The sequence below is a fragment of the Penicillium manginii genome (assembly GCF_028828005.1).
Source record: "Penicillium manginii strain IBT 31320 chromosome Unknown utg000004l:1.0-7231830.0:1.0-7236170.0, whole genome shotgun sequence".
In the NCBI taxonomy this organism is placed as follows: Eukaryota; Fungi; Ascomycota; class Eurotiomycetes; order Eurotiales; family Aspergillaceae; genus Penicillium; species Penicillium manginii.
Window position 1 is genome coordinate 6,426,369 of NW_026643105.1, and position 20,750 is coordinate 6,447,118.

Genomic DNA, 20,750 nt, shown 5'->3' on the forward strand with positions numbered 1-20,750 from the left:
ATACCTTGCGTGGAACTATCAGGTGAGTTCTAGAACATCAAAGACAAAATTTACTAGTAGTAGATCACTTTGCTATTCAAAGTATGCCATAAATCTAGATTCATTCTACCGTCAGATCTATCATGAGAGAGCAGAAACCTGGAGCCAAGCAAGAAAATAAGTAGGTTGAAATCATTAAAGAATTAGATATTAACACCATCATGAGCAAAACAACCTCTGACCCTCGAGGAAAATCAAGTCATCGTGTATCCCGAATATCTCTAACCAATCACCGTCTATGTATAAACCGGTTGACTAGTTCAGTATACTTGCGTTTTATGATGTATCCTACTCTTCCTTGATGCCCAAATCGAGAACTAGAAAGCCGAAAAACGGAATACAAACACCGGGCCAGAGTTATAATAGCACTCGTTAAGATATTGATCTCTTAGACAGTGCTATCATTTGCAGAACGCCGACGCTCGGGATCCGAGCCGGTGGGCGCGACATGCTCGATACGCTGCTTCGCAGTAAAAAGACCTGCCACGCCACGTTCCTGGTTTTTACCCAGCCACGGCTTCCGCGCCTCGGCCATGGCCCGTTGACCGAGGTAGTAGATCAGTTGGCCGACGATAATCAGGACAAAGGCGATGGGGTACATCCAGTGTATGCTGTAGTGGAAGACCTTGACGCCAATGCAGACGCCCCAGAAGTTCATGGTGAGCATGGAGACGTTGAAAAAGGCCGCGGAGGACAGGCGGAAGAGTAGCGGCGCCAAGCAGTAGAACAGCGTCAGGCACAGGGTGAAACCGACGAGGTAGCCCCCGACCTTGCCGTCCCAGGTAGAAGTGTGGTAATTGCCGCGGTCGAAGATGGCGGACTGGACGCCGTCGATAATACAGGCGTAGAACGACAGTTGGCCCAGGACCTCGTACACAGGACGCTTGCTGACGAAGTATTCCTCGGCGGTGTTGGTGAGACCGTAGAAGGATGCGCCGAGGAGAGCAAATAGGTCGCCCTTGAGCTGGTGGCCGCTGGAAACGTCTCCGCCGTTTGTGCCGGTGATGTGGTCGGAGGCGATCAGTACGCCCATTCCACCGATACAGATGACGATACCGGCGATTTGGGAGATGTGGTAGCGCACGCGCAGGAAGAGGAATGAAATGAAGACGACAACGACAATTGCCCAGAAGTTGATTAGTTGCGCGCTCAGCATGGTGGTGTATTGGTATGCCAGCACGATAAAGTAGTTTCCTTCTACGTCACAGAAAGCAAGAATGATGTCTGATAGGAGAAGGTTCAAGTTAGCTAGTCTGTCCGATGATTTGTTACAATATAGTGGGGTGCGGAGTAAGGTAGACATACATTTCCAGCCGTCACGCCAACACAGTTGGAACCAGCCCTTGAGGCCGTAACGGTACATCGTGTAAGGAGTGAAGATAGCATTGAGCAGCAAGTAGTTCAGAAGGGTTTGGAAAGTGGGGATGGCCCAACCCTCTTCGCCGAGAAGCGTGGTGAAAGTGCTAGTCGAAGTGTTGGCAATTGCGAGAAGTTGTCTATATCGCAAATGGTCAGATACATCTTCTCTCGTTTTTTGGGGGGGAGGTGGGAAGTTGCATGGATTGGCGCCTCAGCGGGCACCAATGCAGCAAGGTCAAGTAGTAAGTGGGGGAATTTACCCTAGAGCCAAGATGATGTAAAACTCCTTGGTCTTGAAGAAGGCCCAGAAACCCTGCTTCTCATTCTCGATCTGGTCTGCCGGGTCCACAGAGGAGGCATCTTCGGCAGTTGGGTTCTTCACGATCGCCACGGAAGGATCTTTGGGCAGCGAAGACTGCGAGATGACCTCTGTGGCCTCGGCAGTCGCGGCCTGCACGGTGACCTGATCTTTGAAGTCGGAGTTGGACATGATGCTGGGGTGGAAGCAAAAGCGGGGTCCCAAGTTGGAGGAGATAAATCCGATGTATATGCGGCGCAGCGCAGATCAGATCAGGCCGCTTGCGGGGGATGAAGTTGAAGGGTTGAAGAGGGAGCTTTCTAACCGAATGGACGAGCGCAAAACTCCCAGAAGTCGCTCGTTATCGGGTGAGGGGTGAATAGAGGGGAGGAGAGAGAAAAATGAAAAAAAAAGAAGGAAGAAAAACGAACAAGGCGCGCGGTCTGGAACCTTTCCCGATCGGGTAGCAGAATCTGCCATGCTAGTTTAGTGTGGTGTGAGTGGAGGTATACTACAGTTAACCATAGTTAACTATGTACCTAGGTACAGTAGTAAATTAACACCTGAAATATCAGGTATATAATCAGGAGTATCCTCAGGTGTCCATATTTCATGTACTCCAGAAGGTAGATGGAAGGTTCGGCGGAAGGTTATTTGGGCATTCCGTAGTGGTACTTAAGGTACTTAGGTAAGTACCTAAGTACCGTGACCTAGGTATATAGTTAAGGGTACCTCCACCTCGGTACTGCCACTGCCAGAGTTATTAGTACCTAGGTAGTTACAATATTTACCTCGTAGGGTAATGAGTATAGATCATATTTATTATATAATTATATAAATTATAATTATACATTATAATTAACAGTAATTAATTATACCTCGTATTTACCTAGATATCTATACCTATCTTAAGGTACTAGACTGCCCATACTAGTAGTATGTGATACTCCTATCCGGTGGAGCCTTCGGATCCTCCAGATTGATTTGACCTTTCCTTCCGTCATCCCCTCCGCAGACTCTTCCATCACATCTTCAACCTCCCCATCGCGTGCCCATTCTGGAGAGGCCACGGTCAATACTCCCCGGATCATGGCCATGGAGCTTCAGCCGCCCGACGGTCGCAAACGTGTCAAGGTCTACGAACTGAGGGATAATGACTGGTTTGACCGCGGCACTGGTTTCTGCACCGGCCAGGTCCTCGATGTAAGACCCCATCTCCATTTCACGCCTCTCTCGACTCTCTCTCGACTCTCTCTCGCCCGTCAATTCCTCTCTGCCTTTTCTCCGCCACTTTCCCTTCCTCTCCGACTCCTCTCCGCGGCCTGGCGCCTTCGCGCCCGCCCTCGCGCGACTCCTCTCCCCCTCGGGCGCATGAGATCATCGCATCATCGCACCACCCATCCTCTTCCCCTCCCCCCCTACCCTCTGCACACTCACTCGCTTCCCGACTCAAACTGACCCCGTGCGCGCTCCCATTCTAGGAAATCCCCCGAATATTCGTCGAATCCGAAGATGAACCCAATCGTGTCTTGTTGGAAACCAAGATCCTTAAGGAGGATGGCTATCAAAAACAGCAAGGTTTCTGTCCCACTGCATCCGCCCAACTCGTATCACCGACGATAAAGTATCTTTTGACTGACTTGTATCACGCGATCAGAGACCTTGATTGTCTGGACGGAGCAGAATGGCACGGATATGGCGCTGAGTTTCCAAGAGGCCGAAGGATGCGCGGTGATCTGGTAAGGCACTTCCAACACTTCTCCGCCGTGTGCGTGTGTGCGCGCGCGCGCCCACATCGAGACACCGACTGACCATCATTGGAATCGCAGGGATTTCGTGCATACCGTTCAGCAACAGCTTCTTAGTTTAGCAACTGCCGGTAAGAGAATCGTCCGAAGTTGAATCACGCGACGTGTCTAACTAGAAGGGGATCCACCTGCGATAGATGATGCACTCTCCGATGACCTCGAAAGCTACCAAACGATCATATTACCAGCCCCAGAATTGGGCAACCTCGCCGAAATCGAGCAGATTGTACGGGCCGCCAGTATGACGCAACCCGGTCGCGACGCGCTATCCAAGTTCATCATCCGCGACGAGTACATTGGCAAGCTAGTTCCATTGGTCACAATGGCTGAAGATCTTGAAAGCTTGATGGACTTACACCGACTATGCAACATTATGAAATCCCTCATCCTCTTGAATGATAACACCATTATTGAGACCGTGGTTGCAGACCAAATTATCTTGGGAGTTGTCGGGGCTCTGGAATGTATGTGACTCGCCCTCGTCAAATCGCTGTGAAGAAACCGCGAAAGCTAAACTTATACACACAGATGATCCCGAATTCCCGGCGCTGAAAGCAAATCATCGACAGTATCTAGCGGACCAGTCGCGTTACAAAGAAGTCGTTCCCATCAGAGACGCGTTGATCCGCAGAAAGATTCGAAGCACTTGGCGATTACAATACCTCAAGGATGTGGTTCTTGCCCGGATTCTAGACGATCCGACATTCTCAGTCCTGAATTCCTTGATCTTCTTCAACCAAATGGAAATCGTCAATCACATTCAAGCGAACGCTCCTTTCCTCCGAGAACTCTTTTCCGTCTTTGATCCCAGAAATGCCGACGCCAAGCGGAAGGATGATGCTGTGCAATTCCTTCACCAATGCGCTGCGATTGCGAAGAATCTGCAAGCTCCCTCGCGCGCTCAGCTGTTCGCCAACTTTATCAGTCACGGCCTTTTCGCCGTTATCGCATTCGCCGTGAAGCACCCAAACCCAGCTATGCGCACAACCGGAATCGATATCTTGGTGGCGCTACTAGATCATGATCCGGTGATGATGCGCGGATACATGTTGAAAGCTGTCAACGAGAAGAAGACCCCCCCTTACCGATACCCTCATAGACCTGCTGCATGCTGAGACCGATCTCGGCGTCAAAAACCAACTAGCCGATGCCATTAAAATCCTGCTTGACCCCCAGATACCCCTGCAGGACCCTCTTGGTCGGGCTGGTCCCGATTACTTCAAACTCCGTTCTTCCAATATCCTCTCCGACGCATTTGTTCAACAACACTTCGACGAGTCTTCCAAACGAATTTTCCAGCCTCTTAAACAGCTTGCTGGCCGTGACTCCCGTGAGATCTCCTGCATCCATTTTCCTGCCCGGTGAACCTTGACACTAACCTATCTCCAGTTGATGATTTGACGTTCCAAGAAGTTACGCTATACGCGCATCTTGTCGATATTCTCACTTTCTTTGTTCGTCAACATCTTTTTCGGACGCGGAATTCCATCCAAAGTGAATCACTTGCTCCTCGAGTCGCTCAGCTTCTCACAGCTCCTCAAAAACACCTGAAGCTAGGTAAGACATGGTTAATAATAAATATGACCCCAGGGAATTCAGGCTAACCTTGCATGGCAGTTGCTCTTAAATTCTTTCGTACCTTGATCAGCCTCCAAGATACCTTCTACCAGGCTTTAATGACACGCAATAACACCTTTGGCTTGATTCTGGACATTGTTCTGGAGACCATGCCGCGTGACAATTTGCTCAACTCCGCTTGTCTTGAGCTATTTGAATTCATCAAGCGGGAAAACATCAAACCGTTCATACTGCACGTGGTGGAGAAGTACCGTGAGAAGCTCGAGCAAATTACCTACGTGGACACATTCCAAAGCTTGTGCATCCGCTTTGAGCAGCTCCAAGGCTACAGTGCCGAGGCCGAGGCCGATTCCACCTTGTTCAGTCAGGAAGAAGGAGGTGCAGCGCGCAGGATTCCCTTGAATGGCCAACGCTGGCAAGGCGTCAAGGGATTGGATGCTGACGAGGAGCGATACTTTGAGACGGGCGACGACGATGATGAAGATGAATGGACAACTCAAGATGATCGGGGCTCTCTGGCTGTTGGAATACCAAACGGATCAACCCCCCTTATGGTCAAGCCATTGGTGGATTATCCTGATGATGATGAAGATGACGATGAGGATACCATGGATACCACAAAACCTGATGACGTTGCAAACGCTTCCCAGAGCGAGGTTGCTGATGTCGACGAGGAAGCAGGTTCAAATCCTCCATCGCCAGCCCAGACACCCCCGGCTCCAGAACGACTTGCAGAGAAACGTCGACGTGATGATGAAGACGAAGATGAACTAGTCAAACTCGCGGCGGGACCAAAGCGTCGCAGCTCTACCAGCAGCAATTCTAGTGCCGGGGCTCTCAACCGCAAGAAGAACCTGTCAATCGGGTCAATAGGCTCGGAGAAAGGCGTTGGTAGCTTGAGTGGTATTGCCAGTGCCGGCCCCAAGAGGATTGCCATCAATTTAGGACCGGCCAAGACGACCGCCTCCGAAGCCGACAAATTGTGCACAGATGTGTCGACCGACGGCAACGAGAAAGAGAACAGAGACGACAGTCAAGGCGATGAGGACGGTTAATTCTTTTCATTCCAATTCTGCGCAGTGGCGCATTGAGTTGATTTTCGCACGTTCAGCAGCGTTTCTTCCTATCTTGTTTTGATTCGAGCTCGATACCAGACATAGCGCGGGGATTTCCAGCTTGTGCTTTTGAACCCCCCTTCAACCCCACTGCCGTTGCCATTGCCATTTTGCTGCCATTCTCTGGCGGTCACCATTTCCGTTTCCAACTCACCTTCGACCCATAACGGGCTTTTTTTGCGCCCCATCTACTTCTCATCTTTTGAGCGCGAAGTTTTCATTGCTTTTTTCTCTCTCAAACCTGCGGTCTCTGATGGTGAGAATTGTGGGACGAATGATGTACATTGCGCTCTGCTGGCGTCCGGGCAATGCATTGGAATTGGCTTCGTGCCTTTTCTTCTCTCTGTTTTATCTTTTTTTATTATTTCTCTGGGGTTAGAAACCTGGTGGTTCCAGGGGAGTGAGCTTTGGGTATGGGAATGGAGTTGGGACCAATTGCAATCTATCTTGCATCTCACAATTCGTCTTGTAGTTGGGCTATAGGGTATAGGCCATAGGTCACAGTTCAGTCCTATATCGTATGTGTACAGAGTATCCCAGACCGAGACCCGGAAAAAGACCAACCGGCTTATATCCGAGCATGAACATTGGAAGCTGCCCCACTGGTTCAGGGGAATCTCAAAGTTAAGATCCGTCGGCATGTTCGCCGTTGTAGATCGTGGTTGGACCTTGCGTCCGGTAGGACCATCAAATCAAACTCGGCTCACATGGGCTAGGATCCACTCGGCTCCGCAACCTCACCTTCTCCAACTACACCTCGGCGCAGCTCGCTTTTAGCATAATAGAATAGGTGGGCATCCAATTGACTGGGTACCGGCAACTGAAGCTAGAGACATTATGGGACTTGCTAAAATTCAACTACAGAACATACATACCCCCTCGCCGTGTTCCACTTGATCATAGACGACAAAGACGAGGCTGCCAATCTTGTGATAGCCAATTTATAGCAGAATATCCCACTGCGATGGAATCCCGGATTACCAAAAATGTCTTCTGCACATATACAGGGGATGAAAGCGAAGCTGATACGACTATTTTCTTCATCTCGGGCAACCCCGGCTTGATCAGCTACTACCACCCCTTCCTGTCTTTGCTGGCGAAGCACCTAGCAGCAGACCAGGGCGAAGAAGCGAAGAACGAGAGCACCCTCCCAGAATCCGGATCAGAAACCTCGTTTCGTATCTACGGGTGCAGTCTTGGTGGGTTCGAAGTGGCTGAACAGAGTCAAAACGATCCTCCATCCGAGCAATCATTCTCTTCCTCATCTTCCAATGCAAATGGCCCCCAGGGGAAGAATGAGAGTGACGAGTCAGGTCCGAGGCTCTACGACCTAGAAGAACAGATCTGTTTTGTTCAGGGGAAGTTAAATAAATTGATGCGAACTATTTCCTCCGGAAAAAAGCAGAAGGTAATCTTGATCGGACATTCTGTCGGGACGTACATGGCCATGGAAATTCTGAGACGGCACCGTGAAAACACGACGGAGCCTCAGTCTGACGGAGCAGACAACTCCCCTGACTTCGACATTATTGGCGGTATCATGTTATTCCCGACGGTGATGGATATCTCTGCTTCTCCCTCGGGACAAAAGTTGACGGTATGGCTTCTACCACGACCAACCCATTACTGAACAATGGCTAATATGATCTGATTCGCAGGCCCTTCTTTCGATAATCCCGCAGTTTGCACTGGTTGTGAGTTTCTTCGCTAGACTCCTCACCTTCGTTCTCCCGGAATCGATCTTGAAAAGCGCCATTCGGACCGTGATGAAAAACCCACCACCGCACGCTCTTGAGACGACATTTACTTTCTTAAAGAGTCCTGGTGGTGTACGACAGGCTTTGTAAGTCCCTTAATCATCAATTTATTGCCTTCCTGCAAAATTCATCCTACTGATCCTATTAGACACATGGCTGCCGACGAGATGTACACTATTACGACCGATAAATGGTCGGATGATATTTGGGGAGTTTCTTCCACTCGCGACCCTGTTGCTAGGTTATTCTTCTACTTTGGGCGGAATGACCATTGGGTTGCGGAGAAGACCCGGGATGAGATCATCGCTTTAAAGGGGTGTACTAGTAAGGATGGACTTGGGCCGAAGATGTTCGTTTGTGAAGAGGGGCTGCCGCATGCCTTTTGTTTGAGTAAGTTTCGCCTTGATGGTATTCCCATCTAACACTCGGTGGAGTTCGGATACTAATTCCACACAGAGCATAACGAGATCATGACTCGGAAAGTTACTGGGATGATTGGAGAGATTGTATCAAGTTAGACGTTAGACCAGGACTCGTCAAGCCCCGAAATTTCGACAGGGATGAATGCCGTTTTTTTTAAGCTAGCTACTTGACTAACCACGACAACGGTGGGGTATCTCAAACGTACGTTGGCGCGACGTGAATGATTGGCAAGTGGTAATCGATGCGTTGTAAAGAATAATCCAGATCAATTCCCGCGCCTTCGTGTCGATATGCTGTGCAATAGCGCCAATCCAAATTACGAATCGAATGCAAAGGAAGCCCAAACACCAACACCTTGAACCTTCTAGTAGTGACCATCCCTTCCCATTACCCCTGGTACGCTAGACCCGCTCGGCGGAACAGGTCTCCAAGGACATCGCCCTGAGGCTGCGGTGGTGGTTGAGATGGTTGTTGCTGCTGATAATGCTGCTGCGGATAATGTAGCGGCGGCGGCGGCATCATACCTAGCTGGGGTTGTTGTTGCTGTTGCATTTGCATTTGCATCTGCATCTGCATCTCCGCCGGGCTCATATGATGCGCGCGTACACTCCACCCATCATCATGCGCCCGCTGCTGCCCAAACAGATCCTTCAGCGATATTTGTCGACCCATCGGCACACTAGCCTGGATTTCTTCCAGCGGGGGAGTCTGGTTTTCAGCTGCAGCCGCGGCAACTTGGAGGCCGTTCTGGCGCATCGCGTCGAGCCGATCCTGCGCGATCTTCAGGCTATTTCCGGCGTGTGCGGCGCATTCGCGGATCAATTGGGCATTGATGGTGCGTGTTTCGGCGGTCGAGTTTGGCGGGGGCTCGGAGTAGATCCACAGGCCGTAGATGCGGACGTCGGCTGGGCTGGACCCGTTTGCTTGGTTGGGTTGAGGTTGAGGGTTCAGAGGGTCTGCGATCCCGTTGGCACCTGCTTCGCCTTCGAGGCCTTCGTCTGCTTTGAGAATCACGTATTCCTCGGTTATCTCGACGTTGTCGCTGTCTGTTAAGGGCAGGTCGAAGTTGGTAAGGCCGCGGCGGTTCAGGACGAAAGCTGTGTAGCGCTCTTCGCCGAGTTTCCCTTGTGTTTGTTGGCAGACGAAGAGTGTTCCTTCCACGCCGTTCTTCTCCCATTGTTTTGTCGTTGGGCTGAAGATGTAGACGACGGCGTAGGGTGCGAGGGAGAGGATAGCGGTAACGGAGGGGTTATGGCGGCGGATTACGGCGAGATTGATTTCCTCGTTGGAGCGGGAGGGTGCTGCTGCGGCTGTTACTGCTGCGGCTGCAGCAACAGCAGCGGCTTGGGCTTGTTGGTGTTGCATGTCGGAGAAGTAGGCGTCGGATTCATAGTCGGTCAGTTGTGGGTTGGGGTGTTGAATTTGATTATTGTGTTGGGGATGGCCGTGGGGATTGTTATTATTCCTTCGACCTTTGCGGGTGCTCATCTTGACAGAGAGTAGAAGATGGGATGAAATGAGGTGGTGGAGGTGGGAGTTGGTGGGCCTGGAGGTTGTTAAAGTCAGGCGAGCGGAGTGCCGCATATCGTCATCGCATTGGGAGCTCTTCTCTCCGCCTTCAACTTTACCCTTTCTACACTCCATAGCCAAACCTAGCTAGAATAAATTGATCCTAACAACTTCGGGTACCTAGTAGGATACCGAGTGGTGTAATGTTTCTGAATATCCCCAATATCGGTAATCTGCACTAATACTAACCTGCACTAGGTCAGTTGTGGCTAAACCTTTCACCTTGCGATAGCAAATGCTCATATTTTCATTTCCCCAATAGTGAACGCGAGGGCATAGAATAGGAAATTCACATTTGATTTAACCGAAAGAATGAAGTTATGTATACATATGCACCTGCCATATAGTGCGCATTTGGTTCAGTGCGGAGTGTGCAAGGAAATGAAGAATTTGAATCGCATATTCAACACCAACGATGCCCCCAATTAATGATAGCCCGAAAAATACCTGGTAAACGAGCGAAGACCTGCTTGTCTCTCACAGGGCCTGCCTAGTGAATTGCCTCCTTAGCCCCCGCGATGTATTGTGCTAGTGGGGACACAATCGGCGTACGAGGTGGAGGAGGTGACTTCGACCGAAACCTAGACCCGTTGCCAGCTTTCAAACTTTTATTGCCCTTTCCGCCCCGGGGTCTGGACCTGGAAATAGGCACAGGGCGGCCAAGTATACGGCGAACAGCCGTGACACAACAGGAGGCAGCGCGACCGGGGAGATTGAGGATAGACATGGCTAGTTGAGCAGGGACGACGATGCAGGCGCAGACCCAGTCGGCCAGGATGAATGCATAGCTTGGTTTACGCGCTGCGCTAGATCGCTGGGCTGCCGCTGCTAAAGCGATGGCATCTCGGGTGCTTGCTTCGAGTTGCTGGAAGCGGGTGTCTGTGTTTAAGGTGGATAAGGCAGTGCGTTTCTCATAGCGGCGGACAGCGCGGTTTAATGCTTCTATGTCGGGTTGAATTGCCCGGCGGGTTTCGACTATCGCTTGTGTAAGAAGAGACGGCGCGTCGCTTGACTCCCCATACTCTGATTTGGATTGGGTGTGGGTATGGGATGAGGAGAGCCGTGCGGCCGCGGCTTCGGCGATGTGCGCTTCGAGCTCTTCAAGACGTTTCGTGAGATCTTGGAACTTTTCGTGGTCGATTGCGTCCTCAGCCGAGGTGGATGCTACGATGCGCTGGAGGTGGAGGGTACGGGCTTGCACAAGTTTAAGAAGATGAGAGAACGGGCGCACTTCTGAGGCCAGTAGAAATATGGTGAGGTTATAGTTCGAGACTAGGCCCTCTGAAGGTCTCGAAAGACTGGATCGGATGGCGTGAAGGAGCCAGGTGCCGACAACTGGAAATATGAAGCATGCAGCTAGGGCGGCTAGTTCATGTATCTGGAGTTCCTTTGTGGCCTCTGCCTGAGCCGATGCGCGGTGATGGTGAGGGTGGTCTTTTGGACGCTGCGTATCGCCCGGGGATTCCACTGCGTCATCATCATCATCATCATCATCATCATCTTCTTCTTCTTCGTCTCCGTTTTCTTCTTTCAATTGTGCGTCGAGAGACCCTGGTACTGTATTCAATGCAACCTGCTCTCTATGGAGAGTTTGGGCTGAGCGATACCAGTCCCTAGTACTGACGTTAGCGTCTGGATAACTACCAGTGGGGTATAGTACTGGTATGGATGGGAATAGCCTATCTATAGCCATACTATAGTTCAATGCTGATAAGCAGGGAGAGAACGTACCAAGGTAGCCGAACGGACCAGTTCAGGAATATGGCAGCCAAGACCAATAGTGTCACATCGGTCACGAATGCACTTCCTTCTTGAAAGAAAATGCCAGCGATGGCTGGGAGCAGGGCCAGACCGAGTGGTGTGGAGTGCCAATGCGACTCCTCCGTAGCGACGGGGTCTTTGCCTTTGACGACACGGGGTAAAAACAGATCATCAGTTGAAGATCGGATAGAATTACGAGCCTCTGAGATGGAATCGGATAGAGTTGAGTTACGACGTTGGGGCCAGTCGGGGATGGGCATTCCCTCGACGAATGTGGCTGCACGCGCTTGGACACGGCGGCGCATCAAAGCCGGACGGGAAGCAGAAGGCGAAGGGGGATCGGCCATGATTAAGCATGTACGAAGTACGAAGTACCTGTATCATAGAGATGGTATAAGCGAAAGCCGAAGGCGCCGGAGTGGAAAAGAGTTCACGGCGAGGAGTGGAGGGGTTCGTTGCGCAGCCGAGGTCGATCTGCAGCTGCGGTGCTGCCTGAATGGCTGCCATCTCGTCACTTCATCACTTCATCACTTCTCTGCCTCTGTTCATCTGGAGTACCACCCCTCAAACAATTTGAAACAGCTCGTATCTCGCATTGCCATCTCCATATCCATCTCCTGGAAATGCACTTCTCCCGATCATCGCCCTCCAATCCAAGTCAACTCCACCATCATCCCGTTAATTGCCGCTTTGAGGGCTCAATAACCTTATTGAGCCCCAAACTAGGCATGGCCTCAACGACCCCTTCCAGACATCAATAACCCTGACTTTCTTTGAGGATTCGATTGCTCTTTGATCAATTCCTCTATTGCGTCTACTTCAATGGCTAGGTTCTTCCTCCATGTACCATGGGTCTGCTTCACCATGCTCTCCCGGCGAGACACACTACGCCTTCCTATAGACGGTCAATGGAATCCCGTCCCATCAGTGCTGTGATGTCTTGCCTATGATGTTTGGATCTAGGATTCTCCAACATGAAATCTGTGAATCATCTTGCTCCTGTCTCTGATGATCCAAAACGAGCTCGTCCCATTGACCAGCGGCCTGATATAGGGCCGGATGCTGGTATGCTCCCCTCCTCCTTCCCAGATCAATTCTCTCCTCCAAGCTCTTGCTCGATCTTGACGGCTTGCTGTTCTTTTTCTACTAAGACTCTACTACCAACCGGTCTGGGATCATGGATTCCCCCATCATGACCACCGAATTCCCTCGATACCCTCTTGCGGTGCTCTTGCCAGTTCTATCTTTCCTCTCGATTGCAGTGACAATCACGCCACTGATTCTCCATGCGAAGAATCGCAATATTTCAATGACGAGCCTGGTCTCCTGGTATATCCTGTTGAACATTTTCAACATCATCAACTCCTTGGTTTGGCCGAACGATGACCTTGAGTCGGCATGGGATGGTACCGGTCTGTGTGATATCGAGGTCAAGATGATGGTAGGAGGTTACTTCGCCGTTCCAGGAGCTCTAGTTGGCATCTTCCGCGGATTAGCCATTGTGTTAGACACCAGCCGCGCTACCATGGTCCCAAGCAGGAAGCAGCGCTGGCGGAACCGGATCATGGACATCCTTTTCTGCTGTCTGCTTCCCGCGATATCGATGGCTCTTCATATCATATGGCAGAAGGACCGCTATCTGCTCTACGCCATCTCGGGCTGCGTTGTTGATCTGGATGAGAGCTGGGTCAGCTTTGCCTTGTGCTTTGTCTGGCCGCCGGTGATCTGCTTCGTTGCAGCTTTCTACTGCTGTTCGTCACATCTCGACCCTGAGCATATTCGAAATTCAACTAACTAGATCACAGTTCTCGTTCTTATCCGCCTTCATCGATACCGAAGTGAGTTTGGGATGATTCTACGCTCGTCACAAAGCAACCTGAACAAGTCCAGATTCCTGCGCCTCTTGTTCCTAGGACTCACTCTGCTCATCTGTATCCTTCCGGTAGAGCTCTATACTTTCTACTACAGCCTGGAATACTCACTGCCTTGGCACCCATATTCGTGGAGTCGAATCCATGGCCCCTCGTGGTTCACTATCGTCAAAGTCCCAACTCAAGGTCAAGTGTATGTTGATCGGTGGTCTCCGATCGCCGCGGGATTTGTGATCTTTGGTTTTTTCGGCTTTGGCCGCGATGCCACCAAGATCTACCGCACGATGCTTTGGTGTCTTGGTTTTGGGCGCTGTTTCCCTGGCGTGGCTCGCCCTCTCGACACCCAGAACAGCGATACTCCTGCAGGCGTCTCAAACTCGACCACTCTCATTGGCACTATTCGTGAGCGATCTAAGCTATTGTTCTGGAAGGCAAACCCTGTTGTTCGGTATGCCAATATCTCCCTTTCCCCCAAATATCCTGATTCCACCAATGGCTAATGGTTTGGTAGTAATGGATCGGATGTAAGCAACTCCCAGCAGTCGCAGGCAAGCACACTGGACAGCACACTCGGCAGCATCGACAAATCTCAATACTCACCCCCTCGTGCCCGCAACGAGAGCCCACCCCGCTCGTGGTTCCGTCGCTGGCTACCGTTCAATCGCCGCATGGTCTTCAATCGCCACAACGACGAAACCCTCCTGAATGATCTGCCCGCAGCGGGAAATACGGTCTACACTAATGCTTGGGCGAGCGTCAGTCAAAGTCGTGCTAGCGATGATATCACGCCCAGCCCATCTCCGCAAAAGAAGGACTTCATTCATGTCAAGCAAGTAATCAGCCAGCAGAGCGAACTCCATGTTTAGATATGTCTTGTATCAACACGGCGAAGCTTTATGCTAGGTTTTACATTATCTGTCTTTCTGTATCTGCGTGAGGAGCGCCGTGGCGTTTTATCTGTTTAATCATATGAATCGAGCCTCTGGAGAAATTCGGCAATTATCATACCGGCTATCAACTATCATGTCAATATCCATACCCACCAGCTCGAAGAATCCAAATATCTCCACAACGAAAGATTTACATGACCACCACCTCCTTGGAAGCAGAATTATTCCAACCCGTCTTGGTCATACGTAACAATCATGATAGAAAGGGGTGTATTTAGGGTATACTCATACATGACAAAGTAAATAAAGCAGATAGATCTTCAAGTCCAACCACCCAGCGAACTCCACCAAAACAAAAGAAAACAATCAGATCAGAGCCCACCAAGTGTGTTGTTGTAAGTAATTATCCATTGGAACGTTTAGTGAGACTCCTCCTCGCTGTTGGCGCCGCGCTTCAGGACATCTAGGTGGCCTATGGAATCAGGTCAGTCAGTGACTATTTCTCTTCGCACAGTTGTTGGGCGCATATAGCTAGGATCGTAGCGGGTGGTAATAGTATAAAGACGTACGCTGGACAATGTTGAAGCTGGTCTGCTTGCGGCCCTCGGCATCTTCGTAGCTGCGCATGCTGGCATCACCCTCGACGTAAACGAGGGTTCTATAGTAGATGAGAATGAATGATTAGCGTAGTTCTTGACGCCATTGTATTATCATAGCATTGCATTGTTTCCCCTCCTTCTTGGGATGTCAAGCTGGGAGTGGACGGGCATCAATCATACCCCTTTGGCAGGCCAAGAATGAAATCCCGCTGCGCGCCCTCGGGCAGGAAAGACGCGACGCGGAACCAGCTGGTGTGCGGCTTGTCACGGCTTCCGGTTGATGTACCGACGGAGTATCGGATGATATCTTGGCCGGTGGAGGTGGCGGACAGCTCGGGCTCAGAGCCCAGACGACCGGTGATGATCATGCGGGCCACGGAGCGGGCGGCGGAGGAGCTGAAGGTGCGGCCGGCCATAGTTGGGGCGGAGGCCGCCAGGCGGAAGGAAGGACGGATGGAAGCGAAAGTGTTCATTTTGGAGGTTTGAATTAAGTGGAAAGGTGAAGGAGTGGTCGTCTTTGATGTTGGTGCTTCTGGGATTGTCCTGTCGTAGTCAGGAGGCGTTGACAGTCGCGCGGGCGCGTTTGGTCATGTGACTGCGGAGCTGGATGGTGACAGGTTCGTTGACGTTAGCATTGACATGGAAATAGACATTGGCATTGACCTTGGAATTGAAATTGACATTATGACTGCAGAAGGTTATTTGGATCGATTGACTAGTTCTCTAGGTATGACCACTCTGACTGGTCGTTGCTCACACCAAGCATCAAGCGTATGCATGATTATGATTTGGACAGGGTTAGCCTAAGCCCGAGATACGAGGGGTACTAGTACTAGACTACTACATACGATCCACCTCCAATTGGCAGTTGGAAATAATAAATTAAAGAAATTCAAAGGGAACAGTTCAGCTGGTAGTTCTGACATCATGAATCGAGTTCTGTACATCCGTGCATGGGTAGGAATCCGCCTCGGTCTAGACTAGTCAAAACCCTCATATAGAGTCGACCTTCCTAATCCGTCACAGCTTCACAGATTGTCAACAATGGCATTGTGTACTCGGGTACTCTGTCCAGGACACACCGTCCTTTTGTTCAGCCAAGTACGGAGTAGCAGGATCCTCAAGCCCGCCATTTCCGGTACTCCGTAACAAGGTCGTACTCGCGCAAGTTCCGACGGCTGGACCATTAAAGTTGGGATGGAATCTAAGCGTCCGAGTCCGAGTCCGTGTTCAAGTTCAAGTTCTGTACGGAGTACCTACCATAGGGTACTAGTAGTCTGAAAGACGAGATCCCCACTGTCCGAGAGCGCGCGGGTAGTGGGAACTGTAAGCCATTGACGTCGACGACAATACCGATAGCCTAGGGGGGGAATAACATAAACATAAACAAGACCCAAAAAAAGAGAAGAATTTTTATTCTTTATTTTAGATTGATTCAGATTCTTCTGGTTATACTAGTACTAGTAGGATTTAATAGCAAATGACAGGCAGGGTAATCCAGGTGGAGCTCTGCATGCGGTTCCCTCAAGAGATGAGGGCCTCCCACCGAACCGTGCATTCCCACCGACAAGGGATTGGGAAATTGGATTTTCATTTCCCGTCCCGAGCCTTAACGGCGGCCTAGATGGGTCGATTTTAGCGAGACGGTTAATACGGGGGCTACAAGACTGCCAGTGTGTATGATACCTAGGCATGAACGAGTAGTAGATATCAATGTAGGTCATAAGTACTCAAGTGACTTGAATAGATAGATCCATGGTAACGTGATACTGTATTTATACTAGTATCCAGCTCCCTCTTCCTCTCCCTCTCCCCCTCCTCATTGCCCATGATAAATACCGTAATAGCCCCGATCTCACTGGGGCCAGACGGGAAACGGAAAAGTTTGAACTCCGCTAGACGGATCCCCTCGGGTAGAGGAGCCGCGCGGTAACGAATTGGAGGGAGATATTCGGTGGACCCCTGACACGAACGGGGATGCTCGTGCTCGCAGCTGTCATCCCTTTCGAGCTAGCAGCTTTCTTCGCAACTTCGAATCTAGAAGTCTCCGGAACAGTCACCACCGAAACAAAAGTACCCAGGCACTAATACTAGTACTGTCGCCACCACAGGATTCGCCAGCACAGGCCAGGAACAGAAATCTCCGAAATGACCGTTCGACCATCTGAAACGACCCGACAGGTTGGCCGGTCCGTGCTTCACGCATTAGCCCGGAGTATACCGAGTGGTGGGAGTGTACGGAGTACGGAGTAGAGGGGTACTAAGAAGTACTCTACTACTCTACTACTACGGAGTACACTGTACAAGGTACCTAGGTAGTTGATTACGCTGTATAGGGAGAGGGTATAACAAGTCGGAATGTTGGTTCCGATAATCCAGGGGAAATCCTGGTTGCATGGAATTATATTGAGATGGGATCAGGTGTAGCATGGGGAATATTAGTACTAATGCAAATACAAATACAAATACGGAGTACAAATATTCATATTAATTACTACCTATAAGAATCATAATTATATTAAGCGATCCCCGCCCCTTGCATCCCGATGCTAGTGCTGACTGGGGAATACGGCCGTGGAGGATCGGGGGAGACAGGAACATGTGAATTCCACAAGTGACAGTGATAGTAATAGCTAGCTATACTAGTAGTTATAGCTACAGCTATAGCTATAGCTATAGCCATAGTTGAACACTGTGACGAGTATGTACTCACCACTAGTACTAGTCAATAATTAGGGTACCATACTCTGTACCGCGACGATCCTTGTATGTCTTCGTCTTGACTGGTACGATCTATACTAGTGCTCTAGTATCCAGAGTACCCAAGATATCTTTACGGAGTACAGATCCAGCGTTCCATAGTTCTGGCCAACACTAGTCTTTTAGTCTAAGTTCTGGCCCTGGCCCTGGTTCCCTCAATTCTTTGCAGATCGAGAGTTTTGAGAGTTCTGAGAGTTCTTTTCCAACCTTCTCCCCCACCTCCCGCTCTACCTTTTTCCTTTCAGGGGATTCTCATTCTCTCTCCTACTTCCAACCTTTCTCTCTCTCTCTCCTCTCCTTCCTCTCCTTTACCTCTACCTCCCCCTCTCATACGCCTCTCAGACGCCTCTGCAACCTCGATCAAATTATTAATTCTTCCCCACCCCACTTGAACACCGACCTAGATTCCAACAGCCCGACCGCCCCGCCCATGACTGCTAGGGGATAAAAAATCGCCAAACCACTGGCACCAGAACAATTCCCCCCCAAAAATAACACCAAAAAATAATAACAAAGACATACATACGCCAAACAAATATTTGAGTGGGAAAAGGTCTTGGTCAACTTGGATGGGAGCAACTGCATCCCCCTCTTCCACCTATCACCGTTTCTCCACTTGACCTCCCGGGATCAACCTGCGCAATGGGCCTCTTTAAGCGCAATTCGAAGGCCTCTGTCCAAAGTGACAAGGACGAGCAGGATTCCTTTGTCTCCGTCAATTCTGCCCGCAACTCCAACACTTCCCTCAGATCCCCCGGGTACAAAGGCAGTGGCCTGCCCGCTTCAATTCCCGAAATGCCCATCGCTAGACCCCCGGACCCTGCCCTGGACCCCGCCGCCTATCTGCGCAGCATTCACGCCGTACGTGATCGTGCCACCATTGTCCTGGAAAAAGCAAAGAACAATCAGCTCAACCATTTTGATGTCGACATCTCCAAGTTCCAAGCGACCGCTTCTTACATCGTCTCCATCATCAAGGTAAACAAACAAAATAAACACCCCTTAACCTCTGGGGACCACTCCCCCATGTGATCACTTCGGATTAGGCCACATGCTAACCCCCAGACAGCGCGACTATGCTCCAGAATATGAAAACATTCCTCCACATGGCCGATGGCAGCATTTTGATGTCGGGGGTCGTCCTCGTATTAACCAGTTACTTCAATCCTGGCCGAGCTCGATTGATGCTCAAGAACGAACTCGTCGATTGATTGATCTATTTGTGGTCTCCGTGCTGCTTGACGCGGGCGCAGGTACCAAGTGGTCTTACAAGTCCAAGGAGTCCGGCAAAATCTACTCCCGGAGTGAAGGATTGGCTGTGGCCAGTCTGGAGATGTTCAAATCTGGTCTCTTCAGCAGTGACCCGACCGAGCCGTGTCAGGTTGATGGCGCCGGATTAAAGAAAGTCACTGTTGAGAAGTTGGCCAAGGGGATGCAGCACTCGGATCAGAACTCGCTGGCCGGAATTGAAGGTCGTGCAGGTCTCTTGGTGCGTCTAGCAGATGCGCTCAACAACCAGGATTTCTTCGGCGTAGATGCTCGACCTGGAAACATGCTCGGTGAGTGCTCACACATATCAATATAGCAAGGGAAGCGATTTGACCAGTCAATTAACATCCATCCATTAAATAGACTACCTGCTCGGCCACACCTCGACTCTCGCTTCTTCCGTCCCTATTGTCCCGATCACCACTCTATGGACGGTCCTCATGGACGGACTATCTTCTATTTGGCCTGCATCCCGCACTCAGATCGATGGTGTATCGATTGGTGACGCCTGGGAATGCTCCGACTTACCGAAATCCCCACCTGCACAGACGTGGGAAAGCATTGTCCCGTTCCACAAGTTGACTCAATGGCTCTGCTACTCCATCATGGTCCCCATGTCCAAATTGATGCACATCTACTTCCATGGCAGTGAGCTCTTGACCGGCCTGCCGGAGTACCGCAATGGCGGCTTGCTCATCGACATGGGACTGTTGAGTTTAAAGCAAGCAGATATGGAACGCGGCATCCAGGCTTTTAAGCAAAATGCCCAGATCAAGGGTCAGCCGAACATGGAGGTCGTACCCCTGTTCTCGACTGATGACGATGTCATCGTGGAGTGGCGGGCTGCCACGGTGGGCTTCTTGGACGAGCTGCTTGAAGAAGTAAATAAACAGCTCGGACTTACTGGGTCGGAGGAGCAGCTCTCACTGGCTCAGATGCTTGAGGCTGGTTCTTGGAAGGTTTGTCAAACATCTTCTCCTTTCTTTGGGTATTCATTTTTTAACATCTCCCAGGGCGGTCGTGAAATCGCCGAAGTCTCCAGGCCGAACACAAAAGAGCCTCCTATTATGATCCTTTCTGACGGCACTGTCTTCTAATGCCCTAATATGCATGAGTTTAATGGATGATTGGATACCTAGCCGGCACCGATCGCACCTGTTTTTTTCTTTCGATTGGTGCCGGTCCTTATGAATTGTTGACGACCCTGAACTTCTCACTTCTCATCATTGGCCTCTTCGTTTCTTTGCTTGTTTCTCTTCTTCTTCCTTACGCTCTAACTCTCGGTTCACTTCTTCCGACTGAGGCCTTTTGCATGGTGTGCTACACTGCACACGTCTGCGTTTCTTTCCGGATACCACTTTCTACCCATATAGGTGACAGCCAGATTTTTACCTCACTCTGTTTTCTCCATCTTTTTTTTACTTCACTTCTCCTGTGAATTTTTTCATGGCTATGTTTACTAAACATCAATATCCCAATGCATTGCACTCGATGTCGTAACACTCGTTGCCTCGGTTCAAGGCGTGTTCGGTTTGCGGGTTCAACCATGGATGTCCACGAATTCACGTCATTATTTATTCAAGAAAACCTGTGTATGGTTTAAGCTTAATTGTGAATATTCCAAATCATTAGAGTATATAGGTTGCCTAGAAAC

At 50.3% G+C, this 20,750-nt stretch overlaps 8 protein-coding genes across 8 annotated transcripts; 4 read left to right on the forward strand and 4 right to left on the reverse strand.

The window, feature by feature from the left end:
* Nucleotides 1-427: 427 nt before the first annotated feature.
* N7533_006104 (DUF914 domain membrane protein) lies at nt 428-1,888 on the reverse strand (the record flags this gene model as incomplete). The annotated part of the gene is made up of 3 exons (XM_057102754.1): nt 428-1,263; nt 1,345-1,535; nt 1,659-1,888. 3 exons carry the CDS (start codon nt 1,886-1,888, stop codon nt 428-430), a joined length of 1,257 nt encoding a protein of 418 aa, XP_056962384.1.
* An 897-nt stretch (nt 1,889-2,785) lies between these two features.
* On the forward strand, nt 2,786-6,137 carry N7533_006105 (SMEK family protein; the record flags this gene model as incomplete). The annotated part of the gene is made up of 8 exons (XM_057102755.1): nt 2,786-2,899; nt 3,178-3,464; nt 3,526-3,575; nt 3,621-3,968; nt 4,033-4,532; nt 4,561-4,834; nt 4,894-5,061; nt 5,122-6,137. The coding sequence occupies 8 exons, from the start codon at nt 2,786-2,788 to the stop codon at nt 6,135-6,137; spliced, it is 2,757 nt and encodes a 918-aa protein (XP_056962385.1).
* A 1,024-nt stretch (nt 6,138-7,161) lies between these two features.
* N7533_006106 (bifunctional triacylglycerol lipase/ester hydrolase) lies at nt 7,162-8,472 on the forward strand (the record flags this gene model as incomplete). The annotated part of the gene is made up of 4 exons (XM_057102756.1): nt 7,162-7,794; nt 7,856-8,040; nt 8,103-8,344; nt 8,411-8,472. The coding sequence occupies 4 exons, from the start codon at nt 7,162-7,164 to the stop codon at nt 8,470-8,472; spliced, it is 1,122 nt and encodes a 373-aa protein (XP_056962386.1).
* Nucleotides 8,473-8,764: 292 nt separating this feature from the next.
* On the reverse strand, nt 8,765-9,865 carry N7533_006107 (Dcp1 family protein; the record flags this gene model as incomplete). Its single annotated transcript, XM_057102757.1, has 1 exon — nt 8,765-9,865. The coding sequence occupies one exon, from the start codon at nt 9,863-9,865 to the stop codon at nt 8,765-8,767; it is 1,101 nt and encodes a 366-aa protein (XP_056962387.1).
* A 571-nt stretch (nt 9,866-10,436) lies between these two features.
* On the reverse strand, nt 10,437-12,054 carry N7533_006108 (uncharacterized protein; the record flags this gene model as incomplete). The annotated part of the gene is made up of 2 exons (XM_057102758.1): nt 10,437-11,559; nt 11,678-12,054. 2 exons carry the CDS (start codon nt 12,052-12,054, stop codon nt 10,437-10,439), a joined length of 1,500 nt encoding a protein of 499 aa, XP_056962388.1.
* An 845-nt stretch (nt 12,055-12,899) lies between these two features.
* On the forward strand, nt 12,900-14,444 carry N7533_006109 (pheromone receptor; the record flags this gene model as incomplete). Its single annotated transcript, XM_057102759.1, has 3 exons — nt 12,900-13,458; nt 13,513-14,026; nt 14,090-14,444. 3 exons carry the CDS (start codon nt 12,900-12,902, stop codon nt 14,442-14,444), a joined length of 1,428 nt encoding a protein of 475 aa, XP_056962389.1.
* Nucleotides 14,445-14,887: 443 nt separating this feature from the next.
* Nucleotides 14,888-15,540, reverse strand: N7533_006110 (single-stranded DNA-binding protein; the record flags this gene model as incomplete). Its single annotated transcript, XM_057102760.1, has 3 exons — nt 14,888-14,940; nt 15,038-15,126; nt 15,248-15,540. 3 exons carry the CDS (start codon nt 15,538-15,540, stop codon nt 14,888-14,890), a joined length of 435 nt encoding a protein of 144 aa, XP_056962390.1.
* A 2,929-nt stretch (nt 15,541-18,469) lies between these two features.
* Nucleotides 18,470-20,193, forward strand: N7533_006111 (URC4/urg3 family protein; the record flags this gene model as incomplete). The annotated part of the gene is made up of 4 exons (XM_057102761.1): nt 18,470-18,805; nt 18,897-19,386; nt 19,460-20,055; nt 20,110-20,193. The coding sequence occupies 4 exons, from the start codon at nt 18,470-18,472 to the stop codon at nt 20,191-20,193; spliced, it is 1,506 nt and encodes a 501-aa protein (XP_056962391.1).
* Between the last annotated feature and the right edge of the window lie 557 nt (nt 20,194-20,750).